The sequence below is a fragment of the Thalassophryne amazonica genome, chromosome 10 (assembly GCF_902500255.1).
Source record: "Thalassophryne amazonica chromosome 10, fThaAma1.1, whole genome shotgun sequence".
Classification (NCBI taxonomy): Eukaryota; Metazoa; Chordata; class Actinopteri; order Batrachoidiformes; family Batrachoididae; genus Thalassophryne; species Thalassophryne amazonica.
Window position 1 is genome coordinate 63,462,372 of NC_047112.1, and position 24,977 is coordinate 63,487,348.

General features: G+C 40.4%; 1 protein-coding gene across 1 annotated transcript in view; it reads left to right on the top strand.

Annotated features, from left to right (window-relative positions):
* LOC117518877 (serine/threonine-protein kinase Nek7-like) overlaps nucleotides 1-24,977 on the top strand; it is a 268,541-nt gene that overhangs the window by 139,376 nt on the left and 104,188 nt on the right. Inside the window, 1 exon segment of the mRNA XM_034180120.1 lies at nucleotides 17,083-17,193. Within this exon segment, the coding sequence (XP_034036011.1) occupies nucleotides 17,083-17,193 (111 nt within the window).

Below are 24,977 nucleotides of genomic sequence, written 5' to 3' on the forward strand. Positions count from 1 at the left end.
GTTTTTTTCCAAAGGTGGAGCATGTAATATTGGAGGAGCACAGCGTGCATGCACACAGTGTCGCGCACACATCTCCACAACACACAGAGGCAAAACATTAATTTTAAGTTTTTCCTTTTTTTTTCTTTGTAGATCATGGGATAATTTCCTCATGTTCAGACAGAATAGCCCGTTGCCTGTGGTAAATGAGCCATTAACTAGGCGCAATGACTCTTTAAACTTGTGGCCCAAATTCTGGCTCGTGTAGGCGAGTGGAGGTTCAGAACGCAGCACCACAAACTTCCCGCAAATGGATTACACCTGTAGCGAACCGAGCCGGTCCATCATCGAGCTGAACATCCACACCAGTGGCTGAAACTCACCAACCTGATGGACAACCTCCGTCGCTGAAACCCTGATCTGAGTTCTGACGCAGGAACTGTTGCGCAAAGTGTGGTGTCACGGAGGAACTTTTTTCAGCCACACAAGGAATTAAAGTAATTTCAGATGTTGTTTTCCAAACTCAAGTGGCTTTATGTGGATTATGTTTCCTTCAGGATCGTATGATGATGAATTCCACAAACAGTAAGACTTTTTATTTACTCTGTGTGAATTTTCTCCACATGAGGACTGCTGCTTTCAGACAATTAATGTACAGCATTGATGGACATATTTTGACTTTTGAGTCAACTACATGAAAGCCTGTAAAAATCCATAAATTAGCCGCATCCTTGTTTAAGCCGCAATGTTCCAAATGCATGAAAAAAGTAGTGGCTTATAGTCCGGATATTAGGGAGCGTGTGCATGAAAATCCCCCATTGAGAGGTTGACATCACGCTGCTGTAAAGGGGTATCTGGTCACGTAGTATCGGAGACATTTTATGGTTACAAGTATGAGTAAATGAATACGGGATCGGGCCAATACTCGATACTGGTATCGGCATCGGTGCATCTCTAGTTTAGATGTTGTATTTACACAACAGCTTTACACAAAATGCAAGCATTGACTAGCTTTATGTGGGGGGAGATACTACCCACTCCAAAAGATGTAAAAAAAAAAACAAGTTGAAAATTTAACATCTCTGTATTAATAGCCAAGTGGCCTCTGTGTGCATGTATGAGTGCTTGCATGTGTATTTATGGCTTCGATCATGGAGAAACTGGGGAGAGCTGACATTTTCTATTTGGTATGCCTATGAATTTTGGGTCAAGGATGAATGCTGCGAAAACGGAAAGTTGATAGGTCTAACATTTTTGAAGAAATTAATGATATTAGCTAACGGCAGTGAACAATGGATGTTGATAATTAAGTTCTGCACTCACAAGCCATTCCAGCAGGGGGCGGTAAAACATCTTAAAAGCTAAGTGGCCTCTTTGTGCGTGTATGCATGAGTGTGTGTGTGTGTGTGTGTGTGTGTGTGTGTGTGTGTGTGTGTGTGTGTGTGTGTGTATAACTTCGATCACTGACAAACTGGGTACACCTGACAATTGCCATTTGATATGTATTTTGGGTTAGGGCCCGGCCACATGGCACACAGTGATCACTCAACGAAGGAAAAAAGTCCCAGAGTCACAAATCATTGAGAAAAAGTGGATGAATGAGCCGGCACTTCTCCCATCACCTAAGAGCCTGCAAGTGCAAAATGCATAAAAGACCGAAACGAAACAGAAACTAACAAAAGAAAAACAAAACGAACAACAGGTTTGTCAACGTACACACGCACATGCACGTTGCAGCCAGAGACGGCTGCAATGTCCATAAATGAAAAGAGTCATGTTCAGCTCATCGGATCTTTAGTTACTGATCCGTTCAGATATCGTCAAGATGTTCGTGCAAGAATTTGGACTTGGGAGGTTGGACGAAGTCGGACAACAATCAGACGGAATGCCGACGGTACAGGAACTACACAAATGATGAGGAACCTTCAAGACAGAAAGCAAAACGGAATACGGACAAATTTAGGTTGTCATCAGGATTTGTTCACATTTTTCTACAGTTTGAAAAGAAACAAAGCTGGACGATGGTTAAACGATGTCTCTGAAAGTCAACGTAAGTCCAGATTTGTTTTTGGCTTCGGTGTCCTTCGTTAGTGCCATGTGACCAGGGTTTTAAGGATGAACACCGCCAAAAATGGACCATTGATTGGAATAATATTTTTGGAGAAACTATTGATATTAACTAACAACACTGAACAATGGAGGTTGATAATTACATTCTGGACTCACACATCATTCCAGCAGGGTATGTAAATCATATATATATTAAAAGCGAAGTGGTGCCTGTGTAATTCTATGCGAGCATGTGTGATTTTATTTAGTAAGTTTAATGAAAGTACTTAATATAATTATAAATACATTAAAAATACACGGATGACACAAGAAAGTGAAAACACTTACTGTCATTGTGGCCCATTTAAAAATCAAATGACAAAATAGAAGTAATAATAAAATACAAAAATAATAATACAGATAATAATTATAGTGTGTGTATGATAACAAGAACCTAAACAATTTATAAATACATTAAGACAGTAAATTAACATTAAAAATTACATAATTAATTCTTCATCTAAAAACTGTTGAGATCTATTGTTCGAAAAGCAGTCTCGAGTCACACGCCATTCCAACTCATTATAGAAACTTTGCATAATTTATAACCACTCTTGAAAAATGTCAGCTACCTATTTTATAAACACTACTCAATCTACCCCACGGGCAGCACGCTAGTAATAAATAGTAATCAACTGATTACGCACCTTATGTTATCACATAATTTATAGAATACCAAGGAGAACTTGATCCAAAATATTATAGTAATATTTATTATATATGTTAATTCTGTATAATATGTTAATTCTGGAGAATTGGAATAAGGCCTTATTCTAAATACTGCAACAAGTTATTTTGGGATTTTTGCTCTAATTATTCAAATAATATGAAAGATTTTTTTTGTTCCCTCTATATTTTATTAATACTATATTGTGGAGTTTCTACAATATATCACATGTAATTCCACCTGTTTATTTTGCTGGAGGAGATCAGTCATCTTAACCTTGCGCCTGCCTTTTATTTCTCATTTTACCTTTTACCCATCTACTAGCCACTCTTTCTCACATCCTTTTTTCTCTGAGCATTTTGTTCCTTTCTTTATATCCTGTATTCTCATTGCTAGTGAACATGGCTTTGCTTGGCCCTGTGCTGCCCAGCCAGACTGATAATAAAGGGCTGAGTGCGAGAGACAGGCCTTCTGCCGTATCCCCCAGTAGACAGGCCAACAGAAGACACAGCCAAATCAGAATAATGAGAGGCACACTGGCATGTACCGACTGCAAAGACACACATACCCACATGCGATCAGACCCACACACACTCTCAGTCATTGCCTTTAAACAGTCTGCCTATTTGTTTGCCTGTGTGCCTTTGTCTGTTCATTCAGTTGTATTTTTCTGTTCTGGCTTGACAGTTTCAACTTGAGAGTCTCACTCGTCTGTTCTTTTGTTTAAATCTGTGCTGATAGGCAGGAATGTTAGTTGCACAAATAGCTCTGGATCTCTGTTGATCCACTAGATTGACGATTCTCGAATTCCCACAACTCTGGATTCATTTGATGATTATGATCAGCCCTGGATTGTAGGGGTGTAACAATTAACCGATATAATAGGGAAATCGATTTTAAAGTAAAAAGTAAGAATACAGTGTAAGTCCCTTCGGCTGCTCCCTTGTTTGCGCTCGGGGTCGCCACAGCAAATTCAAGGTGGATCTGCATGTTGAATTGGCACAGGTTTTTCGCCGGATGCCCTTCCTGATGCAACTCCACATTACATGGAGAAATGTGGCGGGGGTGGGATTTGAACCTTCTGCACTGTAAGCGCATTAACCACTTGGCCACCACCCCTGCCAAAAAGTAAGAATACAGTGATACACAGAATTTAACTAAATGTACTATGAACCAGCTGACAGCTCAATTTCAATGTTACACATTGGCTGAGTTGCTCTGCTACTTCCACGTCTTCAAACTCTCGTAAAAGTTTAAAGGCCAGCGCCACACTGGCTGCAAGTACCCTAACCCATTAACTTTGCGAGATAAAAATAAAATCATGTCTGATAGCGGTAGGCTCGCTGTACATTTATTTATTTATTAATAGGACTTATAGATAATAATTATGTGTTTTAAGTCATTTACAATTTTATTAAGCTTTTACTCTTATTTATTCAAGACTGCATTTTATTGTATACTGTTTGGCCTGGGTCACAAATTTTGTCCTCTTCATCTGTGAACATGTTCTTAATGACAATAAATGCACCTTGAACCTTCACTTCACAATCCTTTGGTCATACTGGTTCAGGACCTTAAAGTTGTGCCATGGTATTTGTGCTATGCTCACAACAACTGGCTGCTTCTTCTGGACTTCTATGTTGTCCTTTCTGCTACTGTGAATTGCGCTGTCCACAATTGTGAGCAGAAGGCAAGCAGAGGCAGCGCCAACTTGCTGCAGCATAGTAGTAAAACCTGAAGAAGCTTCCCTGTTTTTCATGAAACATGTATTTGAGGGTAACATGCCATTTTTGTCTTATTGTGACTTGTGGAAAACAAATGCCTGCACTAAACAAAGAATAGTATCCGATTGTATTGTATTTCACCAAATTGAATTCCATAATAAAAAGTATTGTCCCTTAACTGTATTGTAGCCCATGTATCTAGATGGGTATCAGATTGTTTATGAGGGAGAGATACACACCCTTACTGGATTGTATTCAAACTAATAATTTTCTCTAAATCAGCGTGGAAAGAACGTAACTCTCTGTGTTTGCTTCTCTCTTTCACCTTTTTTTAAGTGGAAACATGCATGAGTGCATCGTGCACCTGATTAAATTATACTAGAGGTGTACTGACAGGACAAAATCCTACCCAGCCGTCCTTATTTAACCTGCCACCTGCACTATAGATTCACTTAACATTTAAGCCTCTTTATTAATTAAAACTGACTTTCTAAATGGAGCAGACATATTGTTCAAAAACCTCTGTGATGAGATTTCACAATATGATGAACGCCATTACCGGAAATGAAACTGAAGTGGACAAACTTGTTACATGAGCCGCGATTGCTTGGAAATCTAAGTGACTCTGTCACCACGTTCTCTAATACAATTAAGCGGGTAAAGCGACAGGACACTCGTGGCTCGAGACATCCATTCCCTCTTCACTATCTGCTTCCTGCACATGCTTTTCAATACAAAATTTGCAGTTTATGTTTGCCATTTTAATCAAAGTTAAGAACACTACAATTAATATAATGAATAAGACGATAGTTCTCGCTAACTTTATGACAGCGTAACGGCCTGTTATGCTGTTTTATGCTGAAAATTGGACCGTTATGTTGTTTTCGAGGGTGTGTAGAAGAATACGAAATATATATATATATTTAAAATACATCAGGGGTCACCAACCCTGCTGTAATTTAAAGAGCTTCTGGCCTCCAGGTTTTCCACATCTACCAACTCAAATCACTCCTGATTTTTTTTTTAAAGTGGTGTCTTCCAGCTCTTGATTGGCTGAGCACACCTGATAGAGTTAATTGCCTGGAAGTGGAACAGGGAGAGTTAGAAAACATGCCGGATAGGGTCTCTCCAGGAACAGGATTTGTGTTAAAGTATCATGTTCCATGGAGAAGGGTCAAAATGGCGGTGCCATAGCGGCTACACCCTCGACATAGAAAAAAGCTCTTGATAACTTTTGATCAGTATAGTCTCTGGATGATCTGAAAGAAATTTGAAGTGCATTGGACAAAATCCCTAGGAGGAGTTTGTTCAAATAGAACCTGTGGAAATCACGCCAAAATGACAAGAAAATTCAAAATGGCCAACTTCCTGTTTGGAGTAGACCAATGGTGCAAGAGACTTTTTTGTACATCTATGCAAGTTACACGTGTACTAATTTTCATCTCCCTACTGCAAAAAAACAAAACAAAAAAAAAAACCTATGAGCAGGGGTTTTTGAACGTCGCAAAGGGGTGCTATAGAGGAATTTTGCCCCACCCATTGGTGACACTCCTATGACATTGTAAGAGAGGTTGTCATGCTTGACCTGTGTATCAATTTCCATGATGATATGACAAAACTAAAGCCATCAAAAGGAAGAACGTAATTTCATGGCTACGGGTCAGTATTTGGCATGCTGCCACACAGATGTATTACTTATAGCTTCACGGCAATCACCATGTATGTTCACCAACTTGTTCTGTATATTTTAGAAGTGGAATGAAGTTGATGGGACGAACCGTAGCAGCCGTGCCTTTTGATCTACAGAAATTCTTTTGATAACTTTTGATCATCATGGGGTCATGATGATGTGTACCAAATTTGAAGTTGACTAGATGAAATACCTAGTACGGGTTTGTTCAAAATGTAAGTAGTGGAAATGGCCAAAAATGACCTCAAAATGGAAACTTAAAATCAAAATGGCTGACTTCCTGTCGACATTTCACCATGATGTTAAGAGACTTTTTTGTGCATCCCAGCATATAAATGTGTACCAAAATTTCGTGAGGCTACGACAAAAAAACTCCAATGGGGAAGAGTTTTTTAAAATTTGTAGGGGGCGCAATTTCGCTGCGAGTATGTGTGTGACCCCCAAAATATCAAATTTCGGACGACTTTACAAAGTTTGGTGAGGTTTTAAGCATGGGAAAGACCCAAAATTTGGGCTTGAAAAGTCTGAATAATAATAATAATGATGATGATGAATAATTAATACTAATAATAATAATAATAAAAACTACACAATTACAATAGGGTCCTCGTAAGACGATTTCGTCGTCACTCAGGCCCTAATAATATCCTCTTCTGTATGTTGTTGTGGGACTTGACCGATTAAACATCGTTCCTCCTAATGCTGCTGCTCTCTGCCAAGAACAGTTTGAAAGATATTCAAAGATTATTTTATTCCATTTATATAGCGGCAAATCACAACAAAGTTGCCTCAAGGTGCCTCACACAAGTAAGGTCTAACTTTACCAACCCCCAGAGCAAGCACACAGGCGACAGTGAAAAGGAAAAATTCCCTCTGATTTGAGGAAGAAACCTCAAGCAGAACAGACTCAAAGCGGCGACCCTCTGCTTGGGCCATGCTACCGACACAATTGACAATTTTAGATTAGATGAGATTAGACCCTCCAGAATCAACAACTTCAAAGTGAATCGCCATTTTAAATCAAATGACACCTCTTTCCAAACATTGTATTATTATTTCAACAAACTACAACTGACCAAAACCATTTTTCCCCTGTTCTTTGTGAATTACATTGATCTTGACATACAGCTGGCTGCGAGACCAGAGGCCAGGGGCGTAACTGAAGTTGGTAACTATTCAGTCAGAGAAAGTATCCATCATTGGCAGAAAAGGAAAAATGTACAGATCAAATAACTTGTATTTGATCTCATATTTTAATGTACAGAATGATCATTGAGCTGAAGCTTTTATTATTACATATAAAATTATTTAAACAGATTAATTTGAATGTCTTATATATATATATATATGATATATTTTGTTATGGCGGTACCATAAAAAAATTGGTAATTATCACTGTATACAAATTTTCTTGCAGTCAACGATGCACTTTTTACTTAGAAAAAAATCACTTTCTAGGGTTATATCTTGTTCAGATATAACTGAGAACACTGATTTTTCCTAAGTAAGAATTGTCTGTCAAGAATCTAACAGAATTCCCCAAAATTCTTTGCCGCACAGTCCGACCAATGGCAAAAAAGTTTTAGTCCAAGTTTTTACTCATTAGCACCCATGGGTTCCCAAACCTCTGTCCTCATATTCTGGTGTCACAAACCGAGTGGTCCCCTCCTAAAAATCGGTCTGCCTTGCTTCACTGCGCATGCATAATTTCGGACCGCAGCACGTCTGAGCCAAAGCAGTCAGATGGATTAATGGGATTATCGAAGACTGTATTCTTGTTTGAACCCTCTGTGATATCGCGGGATTTGACCACTTACGTGGACCTCCATTTAATATATACACAGCATGAATGAATAAATGGTGTACGGTTTTGTTTGTGGCTGCAATCACGGAAGCGGTCACGAAAAGTTTTTTTTGTTTTTGTATTTTGTTTTTTGTTTTGGTTTCCGGTGGAGAAGAAAAGGCGAGGAGGTGGGAGACGTCATGTGGGTAAGTGTTAGCCTACAGCTAACCAGAGTAGCAGAGTAGTTGAAACACGTCCATCAATGCTGTCCATTGATTGGCTGAAAGCCGCAGTCCTCATGCGGAGAAAATTCATACACAAAGTAAATAAAAAGTCTTAGCTGTTCCTGGAATTCATCATCACGATCCTGATCCATGATCCTGAAGAAAAATAATCCACATTCAGCCTCCTGAGTTTGGAAAACAACATCAGAAAACACTTTAATCCCTTGTCATGGCTGAAAAAAGTTCCTCTGTGACTTCAGGACTTTGCCCCACAGTTCCATCCATCAGATCATGGTTTCAGCGGCGGAGGTTGTCCATCAGGTTGGTGAGTTTCAGCCCCTGGTGTGGGAGACTGGCTCTGTCTGCTACAGGTGTAATCCGTTTGTTGAATGTCGGTGGCGCTGCTTAATTCTTCTCCCTCCCATGAGCCGCACTTTGTGCCTCAAGTAGAGTCATTGTGCGCCTCATGTTATGGATAAGACGTGGATTGAGGAGCGGTCCAGTATCTGACTGAACCCAGCATGAAATAATCAGAAGCAGTTCCAAAAAGAAAACACATTTATTTTTTCTCCCTTTGTGCTATACATGAAATACTAAATAATTAGAGTTCTGGTGAGGTGAAAAGGCGGCGCGCTCTCTCAGCGTCTCAACAGTCGGAGTCCGAACGTTCAGGACTCAGGAGTTCCGCCAACACCCCCCCAGGTGACTTTCCCAGACTGTACTCTGCGAAGGAGGAACAGAGATGAGATTATTCAACACTTATTACTACGAAATATTGTTTAGAGGCAAACTTATCAGCTACACGTTTAGGTCTGGTTTCAAAACTTAGTTCAAAGAGGCTGCTGCTCACAGCTAGTGGAGGATCATTAATCCGCACGCCACTGCCGTGAGGAGCACGCCAAACAATTTCCACCAATAATTACTTATAGCTGCGTATAAACGCCAATTTACATTCACGGATAAACTTTTCAGAATATTCACCTCTGTCGTGTGCTGACAACGTTTGCTTCTCACCCTCGTCCTCCTTCACAGGCGCGATGTCAGACTCTGAAACAGCCCTCAGTGTCCCCACACGGTCGTCACAAGGTCGTATTCGCCAGCAATCTTATCCAACTCACTGCTGGTTTAAATGTAGTTCTTCATCACTACATTGGTACCAGCTGGAAGTCCTCAGATCTGCACGTGAACATCACAGGTGTCGTGGATTGTCCTGATAGAGAGCCGCACGAGAATGCAACAGGTGCAGCCAATCATCGTAACAGAGGAGAGAGACTCTTCTGCAGCACATTTTCCTCAGAGAACAGCCCCAAATCACCTGGGAAGGAAAATAAACACAAAACAACCCAACCTTGTCCAGCCAAACCCCCCCCAACACACAACACCTCATTCATGAACGTCTCAGTTACCACAGGCAACAGGCTATTCTGTGTGCACATGATGAACTTATCCTTTGATCTACAAAGAAAAAATAAAATAAGGTTAAAATTACTCCATCTTGTCTCTGTGTGGTGTGGAGATGCCGTGCAACACCGTGCTCATCAATATTACATGTTCCACCTTTTTTTGGGGGGGGGGGAGCATTTATGGTATGTATTTGTGTATGTTACCTGTACGTATTTAACAGTTAAAAATAGTGTGGCGAGTGAAAAGCTGTTTTGCTCAGTGTCTCACATTGTAGATAAAACAGAAACAGAAACAACGCAGAGAAGTTTCTTTTAATCAAAAAGAATCTGCCCCTCACATTTTCAAAAAAGGCTTTTAGTACTCACAGACATAAATAAAGTTAATGATGGACAATTTCAGCTCTGTTACTGGTGTGGTGTTGTATATTTTGTAGTGCTGAAGTCCACAGGTTACATTTAAGTGAGATGCATGAAATAGCATGAAATTTAGGGTGGATGGGAACTCAATACAAGTCTGTATTAATCATATGAAACAGAGAACAGATGAGTCTTTAATCTGGATTTGAATGAATCAAGAGATGGTTTTATCTCAGTAGGAAAACTTCCACAGACATGTGGCATGATAAGAAAAAGCTATGTGACCAGCTGACTTCTTTTTAACCTTTGGAACTCACAGTAATTGTGCATCCTGAGGGGAGGTAGGGGATGTGATGGTCTAGTGGAAAAGCATTGGGCTTGAGACCAGAGGATCCTCGGTTCAAATCCCAGCCTGTCCGGAAAATCACTAATGGCCATTGGGCAAGGTCCTTACTCCCCTAGTTGCTCCCGATGTGTAGTGGGCGCCTTGCATGGCAGCAGCCTGGCATCAGGGTGAATGTGAGGCATTGATGTGTAAAGTGCTTTGAGCGTCTGATGCAGATGGAATGCGCTATGTAAATGCAGTCCATTTTACCATTTATCCTGAGAATGCAGAGCTTCTACCGGTACATAAGGTTAAATTAGCTCAGCCAGATATGGAGGTGCTAGTCCATGAAGGATATTGTATGTTAATAATAAAACCTTAAACTCTGACCTTGCATGGACAAGAAGCCAGTTTGGGGGGGAGGCAAAAATCACAGTAACAAGATCAGGCTTGCTTCTCCTATACAGAAATTGAGCAGCAGCATTTTGCATCATCTGTAGACCTCTGATGCTTGTCTGCGGTAAGCCTGAAAATAAGACATTACAGGAATCTATTCTAGAAGAAACAAAGGCGTAAATCAAAGTCTCTGCAAGAGCCATAAACAGAATCTTTCAAATCAATATTATGGCAGGTGAAAGAATGCACTCTGTTATTTCTTTAATAGGTAGGTCAAATAACAGTGTGGGGATCAAAAGTCACTCCGACATTTTTTTATTTTTTTTTGGCCAACCATGAGGGAACCTGGCCAGTAGTACCCAAATGACTGTTGAGCCTATCCAGAAATATATGATGGTCAACCGTATGAAAACCTGCACTAAGATCCAATAGTAGCAGCACTGTGGTAGCCTAAAATATATTTTTCATATACTTTTAAGTCAGTTATCAAGGTAAATTACCAGCCTTTGCTTCCAACCTCTGCAGTCGAAAGATTTGCATCATTGTAAATTATATTTCTTAGGATTTTGGTAAAATATTAAAGTAAGTAAGTAAGTCCCTTCTGCTGCTCCCTTGTTTGCGCTCGGGGTCGCCACAGCAAATCCAAGGTGGATCTGCATGTTGAATTGGCACAGGTTTTACGCTGGATGCCCTTCCTGACGGAACTCCACATTACATGGAGAAATGTGGCAGGGGTGGGATTTGAACCCGGAACCTTCTACACTGAAACCAAGCGCATTAACCACTTGGCCACCACCCCTTGGTAAAATATTAAAGTATTAATATTAAGTAAAATATTTGAAGATGTCAGCACTTGAGTGTGTGTGTGTATGTATATATATATATATATATATATACACACACACACACACATATATATATATATATATAATTATACAAATAATGCATGTTTATGAGTTCAATGGTACGAATATTTCATTCGCCGAGTTGAATGGTTTGTTCCAGCTTTCACCGAATTAAATATTCGTTCCATTGAAAGAATGTAAAAACATTCATTATTTGTTTTATATAATGGCTAAACTACAACCCCTGGCAATAATTATGGAATCACCGGCCTCGGAGGATGTTCATTCAGTTGTTTAATTTTGCAGAAAAAAAAGCAGATCACAGACATGACACAAAACTAAAGTCATTTCAAATGGCAACTTTCTGCCTTTAAGAAACTATAAGAAATCAAGAAAAAAAATTGTGGCAGTCAGTAACGGTTACTTTTTTAGACCAAGCAGAGGGAAAAAAAAATATGGACTCACTCAATTCTGAGGAATAAATTATGGAATCACCCTGTAAATTTTCATCCCCAAAACTAACACCTGCATCAAATCAGATCTGCTCGTTAGTCTGCATCTAAAAAGGAGTGATCACACCTTGGAGAGCTGTTGCACCAAGTAGACTGACGTGAATCATGGCTCCAACACGAGAGATGTCAGTTGAAACAAAGGAGAGGATTATCAAACTCTTAAAAGAGTGTAAATCCTCACGCAATGTTGCAAAAGATGTTGGTTGTTCACAGTCAGCTGTGTCTAAACTCTGGACCAAATACAAACAGCATAGGAAGGTTGTTAAAGGCAAACATACTAGTAGACCAAGGAAGACATCAAAGCGTCAAGACAGAAAACTTAAAGCAGTATGTCTCAAAAATCAAAAATGCACAACAAAACAAATGAGGAACGAATGGGAGGAAACTGGAGTCAACGTCTGTGACCGAACTGTAAGAAACCGCCTAAAGGAAATGGGATTTACATACAGAAAAGCTAAACGAAAGCCATCATTAACACCTAAACAGAAAAAAACAAGGTTACAATGGGCTAAGGAAAAGCAATCGTGGACTGTGGATGACTGGATGAATGTCATATTCAGTGATGAATCTCGAATCTGCATTGGGCAAGGTGATGATGCTGGAACTTTTGTTTGGTGCCGTTCCAATGAGATTTATAAAGATGACTGCCTGAAGAGAACATGTAAATTTCCACAGTCATTGATGATATGGGGCTGCATGTCAGGTAAAGGCACTGGGGAGATGGCTGTCATTACATCAACAATAAATGCGCAAGTTTACGTTGATATTTTGGACACTTTTCTTATCCCATCAATTGAAAGGATGTTTGGGGATGATGAAATCATTTTTCAAGATGATAATGCATCTTACCATAGAGCAAAAACTGTGAAAACATTCCTTGCAAAAAGACACATAGGGTCAATGTCATGGCCTGCAAATAGTCCGGATCTTAATCCATTTGAAAATCTTTGGTGGAAGTTGAAGAAAATGGTCCATGACAAGGCTCCAACCTGCAAAGCTGATCTGGCAACAGCAATCAGAGAAAGTTGGAGACAGATTGATGAAGAGTACTGTTTGTCACTCATTAAGTCCATGCCTCAGAGACTGCAAGCTGTTATAAAAGCCAGAGGTAGTGCAACAAAATACTAGTTTTTTCATGATTCCATAATTTATTCCTCAGAATTGAGTGATTCCATATTTTTTTTCCCTCTGCTTGGTCTAAAATAGTAACCGTTACTGACTGCCACAATTTTTTTTTTTCCTGATTTCTTATAGTGTTTCTTAAAGCCAGAAAGTTGCCATTTGAAATTACTTTAGTTTTGTGTCATGTCTGTGATCTGCTTTTTTTCTACAAAATTAAACAACTGAATGAACATCCTCCGAGGCCGGTGATTCCATAATTTTTGCCAGGGGTTGTAGATCCTTGTCATTTTATATTTTATTAATTTATAAACAACAGAAAAGGGATTTACATTTTAGTGTTCCACTGTAACTTGTAGTCCCGTAATGCTGTGCACTGACTTCGGACTTCCATAACAACAACAACAAAAAAGACTTTGTGTAGTTTTTCAGTCCAGCCAAAAATCACATCAGCGTTTCATGTGAACAGGTCTTCATGCATCCAGACGGCTTACAGCGGAGTGGATTTTTTTTTTATGTGTCTGTGTGTGTGTGTGTGTGTGTGTGTGTGTGTGTGTGTGTGCGCGTGTGTGCGTGCGTGCACGTAGCAGCGTCACTTAGCTCAATCAAATCATCGTGTCGTTGCCCCCCCCACACGCGCAACCAGCTCAATCAACTGTGTATGTCCTCAGTGCAGCCAAAAAAAAAAAAAAAAAATCACCTTAGAAATGAGTCCAGCTTTTTTCTCTTTTCCTGCTAACAGACAGCACAGTGGGTTTGGGGTGTGTGTGTGTGTGTGTGTGTGTGTGTGTGTGTGTGTGTGTGTGTGTGTATCTTACAAGAATTAGCAGCATCAGTTAGCTCAATCAAATTATGTCTCGGGAGAGTCGTCTCCCCCCACCCCACCCCCAAAAGCACCAATCAAACGACAAGGATCCACTCAGCCGTTTTATATGTACGAGGTCTGATAGAAAAGTATCCAACCTTTTTATTTTTTTCAAAAACCTGATGGATTTGAATCACGTGTGCTTGCATGAGCAAACCTTGAATCTTTGTGCGCATGCGTGAGTTTTTTCGATTGCGTCATTTGCTTGTAAGCAGCCTTTGTGTGAGGATGGGTGGAGTCTCTCGTCGTTTTTTCTTTGCAAGGAAAATGGCGGAACAACTGGAGCAGCGCGACTGCATCAAATTTTGCCAGAAGCTGGGCGACAGCCAGGTGGAAACCATTCGGATTATTCAGACGGCTTTCGGTGATGATGCTATGGGCATCACACAGATTAAGGAGCGGTACAACCGGTTTAAAGACGTTCGCACAACAGTGGAGAGCGAGCCGCGCTCTGGTCGGCCATCAACATGCTGAAATGACCAGATCGTTTCCAAAGTGAACTCTGTGGTGATGCGGGACCGTCGTGTGACTATCCGAGAAATTGTGGAAGAGGTGGACATCAGCACTTTTTCGGCACATTCCACTGTGATAGAAGATTTTGCCATGAAAAGAGTTGCAGCGAAATTCATGCTGATGGCTTGGGCACGAAGCTGATGGCGCAGCAAAAGCGCCACTGTGTTGAATTCTCACAGGACATGTTGTGACATGCCCAGCTCTTCCACCATTTGGAAGATTCAGACGGCTTTCGGTGGCTTCTCAGTCGTGTAACTATCCGAGAAATTGTGGAAGAGCTGGGCATGTTACAAGTCATTATAAAGATACATACCTCTTTCAGTAGCCACGGAGCTCTGCGGTTGCGGATACAAAGACCATGCAGCACTGCGGATTTTTCTGCAGGAATTCTATCCTTGCGGGCTGCTGGAGCACTCTGCATCAAAACAGCGAGCGTAGTCTCTGGACCTGTTGCCAGATTTTGGCTGCAAGTCCGTACAGCAGACAGTGGGGCGGTGTGAGTAGCTCGCTGCGGCACTTACCCAGCCCGCAGACTCGGTAAGCGCATCGGAGGCAGTGAGAGCAATTGTGGTGCTGCGACCGGCCCGCCTGATAAGGACGCAGAACACAGTGCGCGGTAAAAAAAAAAAAAAAAAAAAAAAAAAAAAAAAAAAAAAAAAAAAAGAAGCAGCAGCATGCAAAATTGCACTAAAAAAAATCCGCGAAACTGCGAGGCTGCGAAAGGTGAACCGCGTTATAGCGAGGTACCACTGTATGTATATATGTAAAATTATTTTCTGACACTTTTTTTAGACTTCAAATTTTAATCATTAAAAACTCTTGTCAGATCATTGATAATGACATATCAGTAGTTGGAGCCTTAACTGAAACACTAATGTCACTATTTCACCAGTTTGTTGGTAACTATCAGCTGTAATCTCACATGATTAAGTAATCACACAAGCTGTAAATGTTTGATATGCTGTGTAATGACTGAAACAGGTAAGCTTGTTGGAACGCAGATAAAGGCCCATTTATCAATTACACAAACATCTGCATTTGACTGTATCTGTTAATTTCTTTGCCTGAGGTTCAAACTGTTAGTTTGGCGTGTGTGTGTGTGTGGTGGTGGTGGTGGTGGGGGTGCTGTTGTCATCATTCCCTGGCTGTGCTACAGTGTGGAGCTGTGCAGAACTGCCACTCTGAGCCAAAAATACATCTGACAAGAGAGGACAAGGGAGAGGAAAAGGAAAGATGGAGACGTGCGGGAGGGACAGAGAGAACGAATGAGGAAGAAGATTGTGGAAGGATGCAGAGATGGAGTGGAGAGTGTAGTGTAGCGTAGTGTACTGCACTGTGCTCTCCTTTCCCCTTTTCTTGGCATCATCCAGAGCATGAACATTTCTTTAATCACAGCACAGAAAGCAGAACGGAGCCGAGTGGAAGATGTGTGTCACACCGCTCCGTCTGCTCGCATCACTCCCCCCGCCGACATCGCCACGCCACACAGCTCCATGTCTCCAGATCTCCACATATCGGCTTCTTCCCCTTTTTCTTGCCTTCTCCTCCCCTTTTCTCTATTTTTGCTCACCTTATCCCTCCAGCTTTTTTTTCCTTCCTCACCTTTGTTCTGCTTCCCTCCTTGCGTGCCATTTCTCTATCATTCCTTTTTCTTGTCTGTGCCACAGTGTCATTTGCTTCTCTCCTTTCATTGTGCCTCCCTCCCTTCTTCTTTCCTGTGGTGGATAGATAGTTTTTGTTTACTACAGGGAATGCTGTTCCTGGCTTATTGACCAACCAACAGGAAGGAATCTCAGCCAGACATGAGTCCGGGAAGCTTGTTTTTCTGACTGCCAGCCGTGTCAGCCTGTCAGGCGTGTGCGTGTTTGTGTGTCTCACACATGGGTTGTTGTCATCACAGACAGAGGGGTTGTTGTGACATGTCACCCAGCTTTGTCACACTTGAGGACAAAACCATCTCATTAGGGCCACACTTACCAATGGATTCAACCGTTTTTCTTTAATTGGCATTAGCTGGTGAATGTAAAAATCTTTTGTACATTCTGTGATGTATTCTCCTCCTGCAAGTGATGGATCCATTGGTTTCCTAGAACTACAACAGCACTGTACAGCATTTTCCCACTGGGTAGCATATAAATTGCTATGTATGATTTACAGTAGTGATCTTAAGTACAGTGCAGATAAATATTTGGCAGTGTGAAAAGTTAATTTACCTTGTTACAATCTTGAGAAAACCTGATTCAAGACTTTCAGGACAGCTACTGTGCAATGGTTTCCTTTTCTTTGCATTTGACAGAATTGTCAGAACACTGTGAACTTTTGCTTTTATGGTGCATTCTTATTTTTATCAATAAGCTGACAATTATCGAATGATGTGCCTCTGATGTGTCATTAGAGGTGTCTGTTATTAATACGTTGTGGCTTTGTGAGAAGGTGATAACAATCTGTAGCTTCCACAAGGGATTATGATGGTAACCCTCAAATTAGATGTGACTATGGAAAGATCTGAGAGCTGTCACTTTCTTGTACTATTTTATTCTGAAATAAATTTTTTTTCTATCACCTTCACAGCAATTAAACCACCCCAATGTCATAAAGTACCATGCATCTTTTATTGAGGACAATGAGCTGAACATAGTACTGGAGCTAGCAGATGCTGGGGACCTCTCACGTATGATCAAGGTAAGGTCCTTAGCACCACTACCACCATGCACAGTTGTTCACACCTAATTACAAGCATTGCAAATCAAATTTTGAGAAGGCTGTATATCTAGTGAGACTAGCACAGTTGCTTAGTGGTTAGCACTGGTGCATCACAGCGAGAAGGTCATGGGATTGATTCCCACCCAAGGATTTTCTGTGAGGAGTTTGTTCTCCCCGTGTTTGCATAGGTTCTCTTCGGGGCTCCAGCTTTCTCCCACATCCAGGGCTTGACATAAACCAATTTAGCCCCACTTGCCCACAGGGCCAGTAGAATTTAGAAGTTAGTGGCCCACAGTGTAGGACCACAGAGATTCTGCGGGAGCATGGTTAGGGATGGGTATTGATAAGATTTTATCGATATCGATAAAATTATCACTTCCGCTTATCGATAAATTTATCGATTCCGCTTATCGATCCGATTCCTTATCGATTCCGTTATCTATACCGCTTATTGATCTGATTCCTTATTGATACCTCCTGTGAATTTTCTGTGTACTAAAAGTAGGCTTTACAGGTTTTCTATGTCAACAACATTTTATTGAGTCTTAAAGTAAATAAATATGAAATTGGTCACTGCATCCTTAAACTCTGGACCTAAGTAAACTCTACATGGTGGCTCCTTGATCTCTGAACATAAATAGAAATAAACAAAATCTGTAGTTTTTGTCAAAAAGCATTTCCTTTTCAGACATTATTGGCATGAATGTCTTTACATACATCTGAGCTGAGCTCTTGCTCGATGTGCTGCACGTCAGCATTTAATTAAGTTTAATTCATAAAGAATGCACGTCTCATTTTGGGAAGAAAAAACAACGTTTTAGTTGATTGTAGTTTATTGTATGTATTACAGCGTTTGGAAAGAGGTGTCATGTTATTTAAAGCGGCAATTTGTTTTGAAGTTATTAATTCCGACCGGACTCTATCTCGGCAGAGAGCCGTGCAGCGTTTGGTTGGAGCTGTGCAAATGGAATGGAGGACAATTTCTCGTTTCTTGACTGCAACAAGACAAGAGTCCCACTTAGCGACTTTAATCTGCACAAAAGTGACTCACAGTCACGATTGACATATTTTAATGGCTTTGAGAGGAGTTAAGAAGCGGACTTGCCGCTTCTGAAGCGTTATTATTACTATTATTGCTGTTGTTGTTGCTATTATTATGAATATATGAATAAAAATAAATTAAAAAATTACAATTTTTAATACATTTGACTCTTTTGCGACAAACGCTGAACCATTAATTATTTTACAGAAAACAAATGCACACAAACGTGCTCAGATGCGAACAGCTTAATGCTAACTTTAACATTGAAAACACCATAGACATGCTAACGCTTTAGCATCAGTCCCGTTTTTAAGTTATAAAATACATCTATCAACTGTTTCAGAAGGCCATAACAGGTCGGTTTAAAATAAGAGTATATATTACTCACAGGCATATGCTCTTTAGGGTTTTAGTGGGGAAAAATTAAGATAAAGTCTATTGAGCCAGCTGATCGAAGCATTTCTTCATTGGTTCACGCTTCAGAGTGCTGTCGCTCTGCAGAAGTGGTTGATTACAGAGCCGCTGCAGGGTCTGCAATCAACGTAGAGAAATGATCATTTTCAAAAACAATGGCTGCTCTGAAGGACCGATAGGGGAATTGTTAAGCAAAAAGACCATTGATATCGGTGGATTGAATAATTTCTTAACGATACTCAACCCTAAGCGTGGTGCGAGACCAAAACAAACATGGCGGACTCAGTGAAAGTGGATGACACGGAGATGTGAAGAAATTCGACTTTGCCGGTGCAAAATATAGTAAAATTAATAGAATTTTGCATATTTTTGTAGTGGCCCAAGCGGGCCATCATTTGATAAGTTGTACTGGCCCGTAGTGGCCCAAAAATGGGTCAAATCAGTGGGCAAATGGTTATGTCGATCCCTGACATCCAAAGACATGCAGCCTAGGGGTATTGGAAATTTTAAATGTCTGTAGATGTGTGTTTGGGTGTGAATGTGTTTGCTTGTCTATTTGTGGCCATGCGACAGACTGGCGTACTGTTCCATTGATGGTACGCCGCCTCACGCCCTATACTGCTGGGGATAGGCTCAAGCCCCACCGTGACCCAATCTTAGACAAGCGGTTGACGATGAGCGTGTGTGTATATCTAGTAAAAATGTGCGTTTGTGTACAGTGCATCCGGAAAGTATTCGCAGTTCTTCACTTTTTCCACATTTTATGTTACAGCCATATTCCAAAATGGATGAAATTTTTTTGCTCTCTCTCTCTCTCTCTCTCTCTCTCTCTCTCTCTCTCTCTCTCTCTCTCTCTCTCTCTCTCTCTCTCTCTCTCTCTCTCTCTCTCTCAAAATTACTACACCACAATACCCCATAATAACAATGTGAAAAAGTGTTTTTTTTTTTTTTGTTTTTTTTTTTTTGCAAATTTATTAAAAATACAAATAAATCACATGTACATAAGTATTCGTGGCTTTTTCCATAAAGCTCAAATTGAGCTCAGGTCAGAACCATTGTGCTTATTGTCAAAGACAACAAAAAAAGTCCATTTCCTTAAATTCATTCATTTGTCAACATTTTTTATAAACTTTCCTGATGCACGACGCACGCTGCAGAATGCAGGATAGCAGTGGTCCACTGATGTGACAGGACAAACTGGATTAATCTGTCCTGTTCTAGTCTACCACGTTTTAGATCCAGTTTTAGACCACCACACAACAGGTTGGGAGGTGATTTCTACCAATCTGTAGTCTTCTCATTCTCATATCAGTGCTGCTATATGTCTCAGGTTTTCAGACAATATCCAAAACATAAGTCAGGTACACAAGCATCTGCACAGTGACACAATATTTGTCATTTTGCTTCTGTACACCACCACAACATAATTAAAACAAAACAAGATGTGATAGTATTTTTTTTAACCTTAAATTCAAGAGGGTACAAAGCTACAGTGTGTAGGATTTAGGGGTGATTATTAGCAGAAATGGAATATAGCACTCATAGCAATCTGTTATTGTGTATAATTTCAGTAAATCGGGAAAGTGTTCACAGTGCTTCCCTTTTTTATACCTAGGAGGTGTTTTTTTTTTTTTTTTTTTTTTTTTTTTTTAAGCTTTTATTGATAACACTCATAACACTATGTAACACAATTTTTGTTCCTGGCTTCTAAGTGTTATATTTCAACTGCTTATGTCTAAAGTCTATGGAAAAATGACTACATTCAGCACAAACTTTGATTTTATTTTTTTTAACGTTCTAGAAAGTTCTAAAAGTTTCTTGAAATTTCTAGATAATTCTGGAAACTTCTAGAAAATTCTGGACAGTTCTCGCAGTCAAGAATATTCTAGAAGACTACTCAGTAGTAGTGAAGGCAAATCGACAGACAACAGACAAATTTCAAAATATCATTGTCCTGATCACAGAAGCAAAGTTTCTGTGGAATAACAGCTATTTCCTATTTATTTAAGGCATAACAGGTTAGGAAAACACACTGTGTACCCAGGAACAAACAAAAATAAAAATTTGTTACATAGTTTAATTAATTGTGCACAAAGCTGATCCTCGAACAGAGATTGTTATTGACAGGCTGCGCTTATTACTCATGGCCGCAGGTGCACTGAATCTTCTCGGGGCTGCTGCTTTTACCGTGACTGCATTGAAATTACCAGTTTTCACTTAAAAACGAGTCATCATAACACGGCAACACACTTGTGTAAACTTTGGAATTAATCTGTGCCTCAGTTCTTAATGTTCGCAGCTACATTCTATTGGAGTGCATGCTGGGATGCTTCCAGTAGCTACGTCACCTGTTGGAAACACACAAGTACTTTGTTTTCAGAAGTCTCGGTAGCTGTTTGCTGCGAATGCTGTATACTTTGAAACCCGTCACGGAAGTACACAACGTAATCCCGGTGGATCATTGGATGGTCACTAACAGCCTAAATCTAAATTATGATTTTGGTGCAACATGTCCTTTAATAGAAAATGAACTTTGTAAATGTGAAATAACATTTCACAATGTAAACAAACCTACTTTTGTATCTGCTTAACAGTAATTTATTAATTTCCAGAGAGCTTGTCAATTCTTGTGTTTGTTCAAAAACAAATTTGGCCCACAGGCCAACCTACGGCAACCAGCTTAAATACGTCTCTGATGTAAGTGCAGCAAGACACGAGGAGGACACATATGTTATAGTATGGCCATGTTTATTTTTGTTTTAGAGCATAATTGCCATGAAACAAACATAAAATAACTTTTATTTCTCTAATTCCCTGCTTTACTTTCGCTGATGGCGGTCACTTTCTCCATTCATACTGTAGGTCTCTTGACAACTCCTGAGCTCTCTGTCTCCCTCTTGCGGTAAAGTTATCAGAGTTTGTGCCAAATCAACAAATGTATGTGGATACTGTTTTTAATATTGGGAGAAGCCAAACAAAGTTAGTTTCTGAAATTTGCTCCCATGATGGAGATCTCACAGATTTGAGGAAAGTTTAAAAAAACCACATGGTGGTCTCACGTTTTCTAGACAATTCATTGGTGCAGATTGATGATGGCAAAGTCTTCTGTACCAGGTCGGACACTATACTCAAAGTCCATGCCTTAAGGCCAGTTCATACCGGTGTACATCATATAACACTTATACCCCTCACCCTGATCTGCTGATGAATAAATTAATATTGTTTAAGATGTGTTGAGGCCTTGCTGTAAACATCTAGCTCAAATAAAAGCTAGCCCAACACGATATCGCTCACACACTTTCCTCTTGGATTGCCAAAAGGAATCTGAACATGATAGCAACAGGCTGCTGAGTTGGCCCTGTATTACTGAGGGGAAGGTTGCAGGAGGTCTGTGGTTTGTGGATTTTACAGGGTTTGAACTACCTGCACATTGAGTCACTCCATTTCACAAAGAACCCAAAAGCCAACTTGTGTTACACTTCCTGCAGCCTTCTGTAATGCTAGTAGTGTCTGTTGGCAGCTGGCTAGATCATAAAATAGGAATTTAAGAGTTGAGTCATGATTAATGTTCTACACTACACTGCACTACAAATAAATGCATTTAATAAGTTTTGTTTCAAGATGCTAATCATGTTGTCTAGAATCAAAATTTCTTCAAGTCAATAGTATATGAAAACCAGGTATAATATAATACCAGGTTAAATTAAAAATTATTATATATGAAACTCTCAAAATACCTTCATTTGAAATAGAATTACAAGCAATGGTTGTGCCGGTTTCACCAGGTTTAGCATTATGTCGTGATGTACAGACATCACTGTCTTCACATGGCCAGGGAGTTGGTCGGTTGTAGTTTTGTTTTCTGTATTACACTGTTTGGAAAGAGATGATGCCATTTGATTTAAAACAGTGATTCACTTTGACGTTTTTTGATTCTGGAATCTTGAATATCTTTTCAAATTTACTTAGCAGAGAGCCGCAGCATTAGGAGGAATGATGGTTTATCAGTCAAGTCCCACAACAACACACAGAGATATTATTATGATTATTATTTTTTTTTTTTTTTCCTTTACATGAGGGACGTAACTTTGCTTGCCGGCAAACCGGTAATTGCAGCAGAGATCTGCAGCATTCGGAGGAACATGTTTAACCTATCAAGTCCCACAGCAACACACAGAGGATATTATTATATATTATTATTATTATTATTATTTCCTTACATGTGGGACCATAACTTCGGTTTACAAACTGGTGAAGCTGGAGATATTAATGGTCCAGTTCACACCAGAGAACCATGGTGGCTGCCCCATCAAAAAGGTACATTAACAAAGAACAAATAAAAACTGTCTGAAATGGCGGACGATTCTCCGTCTTGCCTGCAACAATAGACAAGTCCCCGTCAGAAAGGTGAGTCACAATTGAAATGTCTTCAACGAAGGTTGGTAAATAAATTGTGGACCCACTGATTCTGATTTAGAAGCAGTGGGTCCACAATCAATGTAGAGAAATGATCATTTTCCCACTACACACCCTCAAACAATGTATCGGCCAATTGCAGTGTAATTTGTTCAGGTAGCAGCGTACAGGCAGTTACTCTGTTATAATGCTAGCAATAGCTATGCATTTCATGAAATTAAATGTCTCCACAGTTTATCACATTCCTGTATTATTTGAAAAGAATTCTTGTATACGAGGTCTGTTAGAAAGTATCCGACCTTTTTATTTTTTCAAAACCCTAATGATTTGAATCACGTGTGCTTGCATGAGCCAACCTTGAACCTTCATGCGCATGTGTGAGTTTTTTCACGCCTGTTGATTGTGTCATTGCTTGTAAGCAGCCTTTGTGTGAGAATGGGTGTAGTCTCTCATCGGATTTTCTTTGCAAGGACATGGTGGAACGACTGGAGCAGCGCGACTGCATCAAATTTTGCCAGAAAACTGGGCGACAGCCAGGTGGAAACCATTCGGATTATTCAGACGGCTTTCGGTGATGATGCTATGGGCATCATACAGATTAAGGAGCAGTACAACCGGTTTAAAGACGGCCGCACAACGATGGAGAGCGAGCCGCGCTCTGGTCGGCCATCAACATGCTGAAATGACCAGATCATTTCCAAGTGAACTCTGTGGTGATGCGGGACCGTCGTGTGACTATCCGAGAAATTGTGGAAGAGGTGGACATCAGCACTTTTTCTGCACATTCCACTGTGACAGAAGATTTTGCCATGAAAAGAGTTGCAGTGAAATTCATGCTGATGTCTTTGGCACGAAGCTGATGGCGCAGCAAAAGCACCACCGTGTTGAATTCTCACAGGGACATGTTGTGACATGCCCAGCTCTTCCACCATTCGGAAGATTCAGATGGCTTTCGGTGGCTTTTCAGTCGTGTGACTATCCGAGAATTGTGGAAGAGCTGGGCATGTCCAAACATGTCCTGTGTGGCTTCAACATGGAGGCGCTTTTGCTCTGCCATCAGCGTCATGCCAAACCCATCGGCATGAATTTTGCTGCAACTCTTTTCATGGCAAAATCTTTTGTCACAGTGGAATGTGCAGAAAAAGTGCTGATGTCCACCTCTTCCACAAGGATAGTCACACGATGGTCGCGCATCACCACAGAGTTCACTTTGGAAATGATCCAGTCATTTTAGCATGTTGATGGCCGACCGGAGTGTGGCTCGCTCTCCAGTTGTACCGCTCCTTTATCTATGTGATGCCCGTCACCGAAAGCCGTCTGAATAATCCGAATGGTTTCCACCTGGCTGTCACCCAGTTTCTGGCAAAATGTGATGCAGTCGCGCTGCTCCAGTTGTTCCACCATTTTCCTTGCAAAGAAAAAACGACGAGAGACTCCACCCATCCTCACACAAAGGCTGCTTACAAGCAAATGACGCAATCGACAGGCGTGAAAAAAATCACGCATGCGCACGAAGGTTCAAGGTTGGCTCATGCAAGCACACGTGATTCAAATCTATCAGGTTTTTGAAAAAAATAAAAAGGTTGGATACTTTTCTAACAGACCTCGTATTACTCAGAAGCTATTTCGTATATGCTTCATACATGGGTGATTCTTTAGCTACGGGCACTATTGGCCTTGTAAATGTAATTTCCACCACACCATTGCCTTACAATATAAAGCACCTTGGGGCAACTGTTTGTTGTGATTTGGCGCTATATACATGTGCTCTGATGTCACTGTTTATCTCCATAGAAACTACCCAAACAATCTTTCATACAAACTGTTTAAACGGACATTACAGTGTTGTGGTGGAAATTACGGCAATAGTGTGGGACAACTACATTTTGTT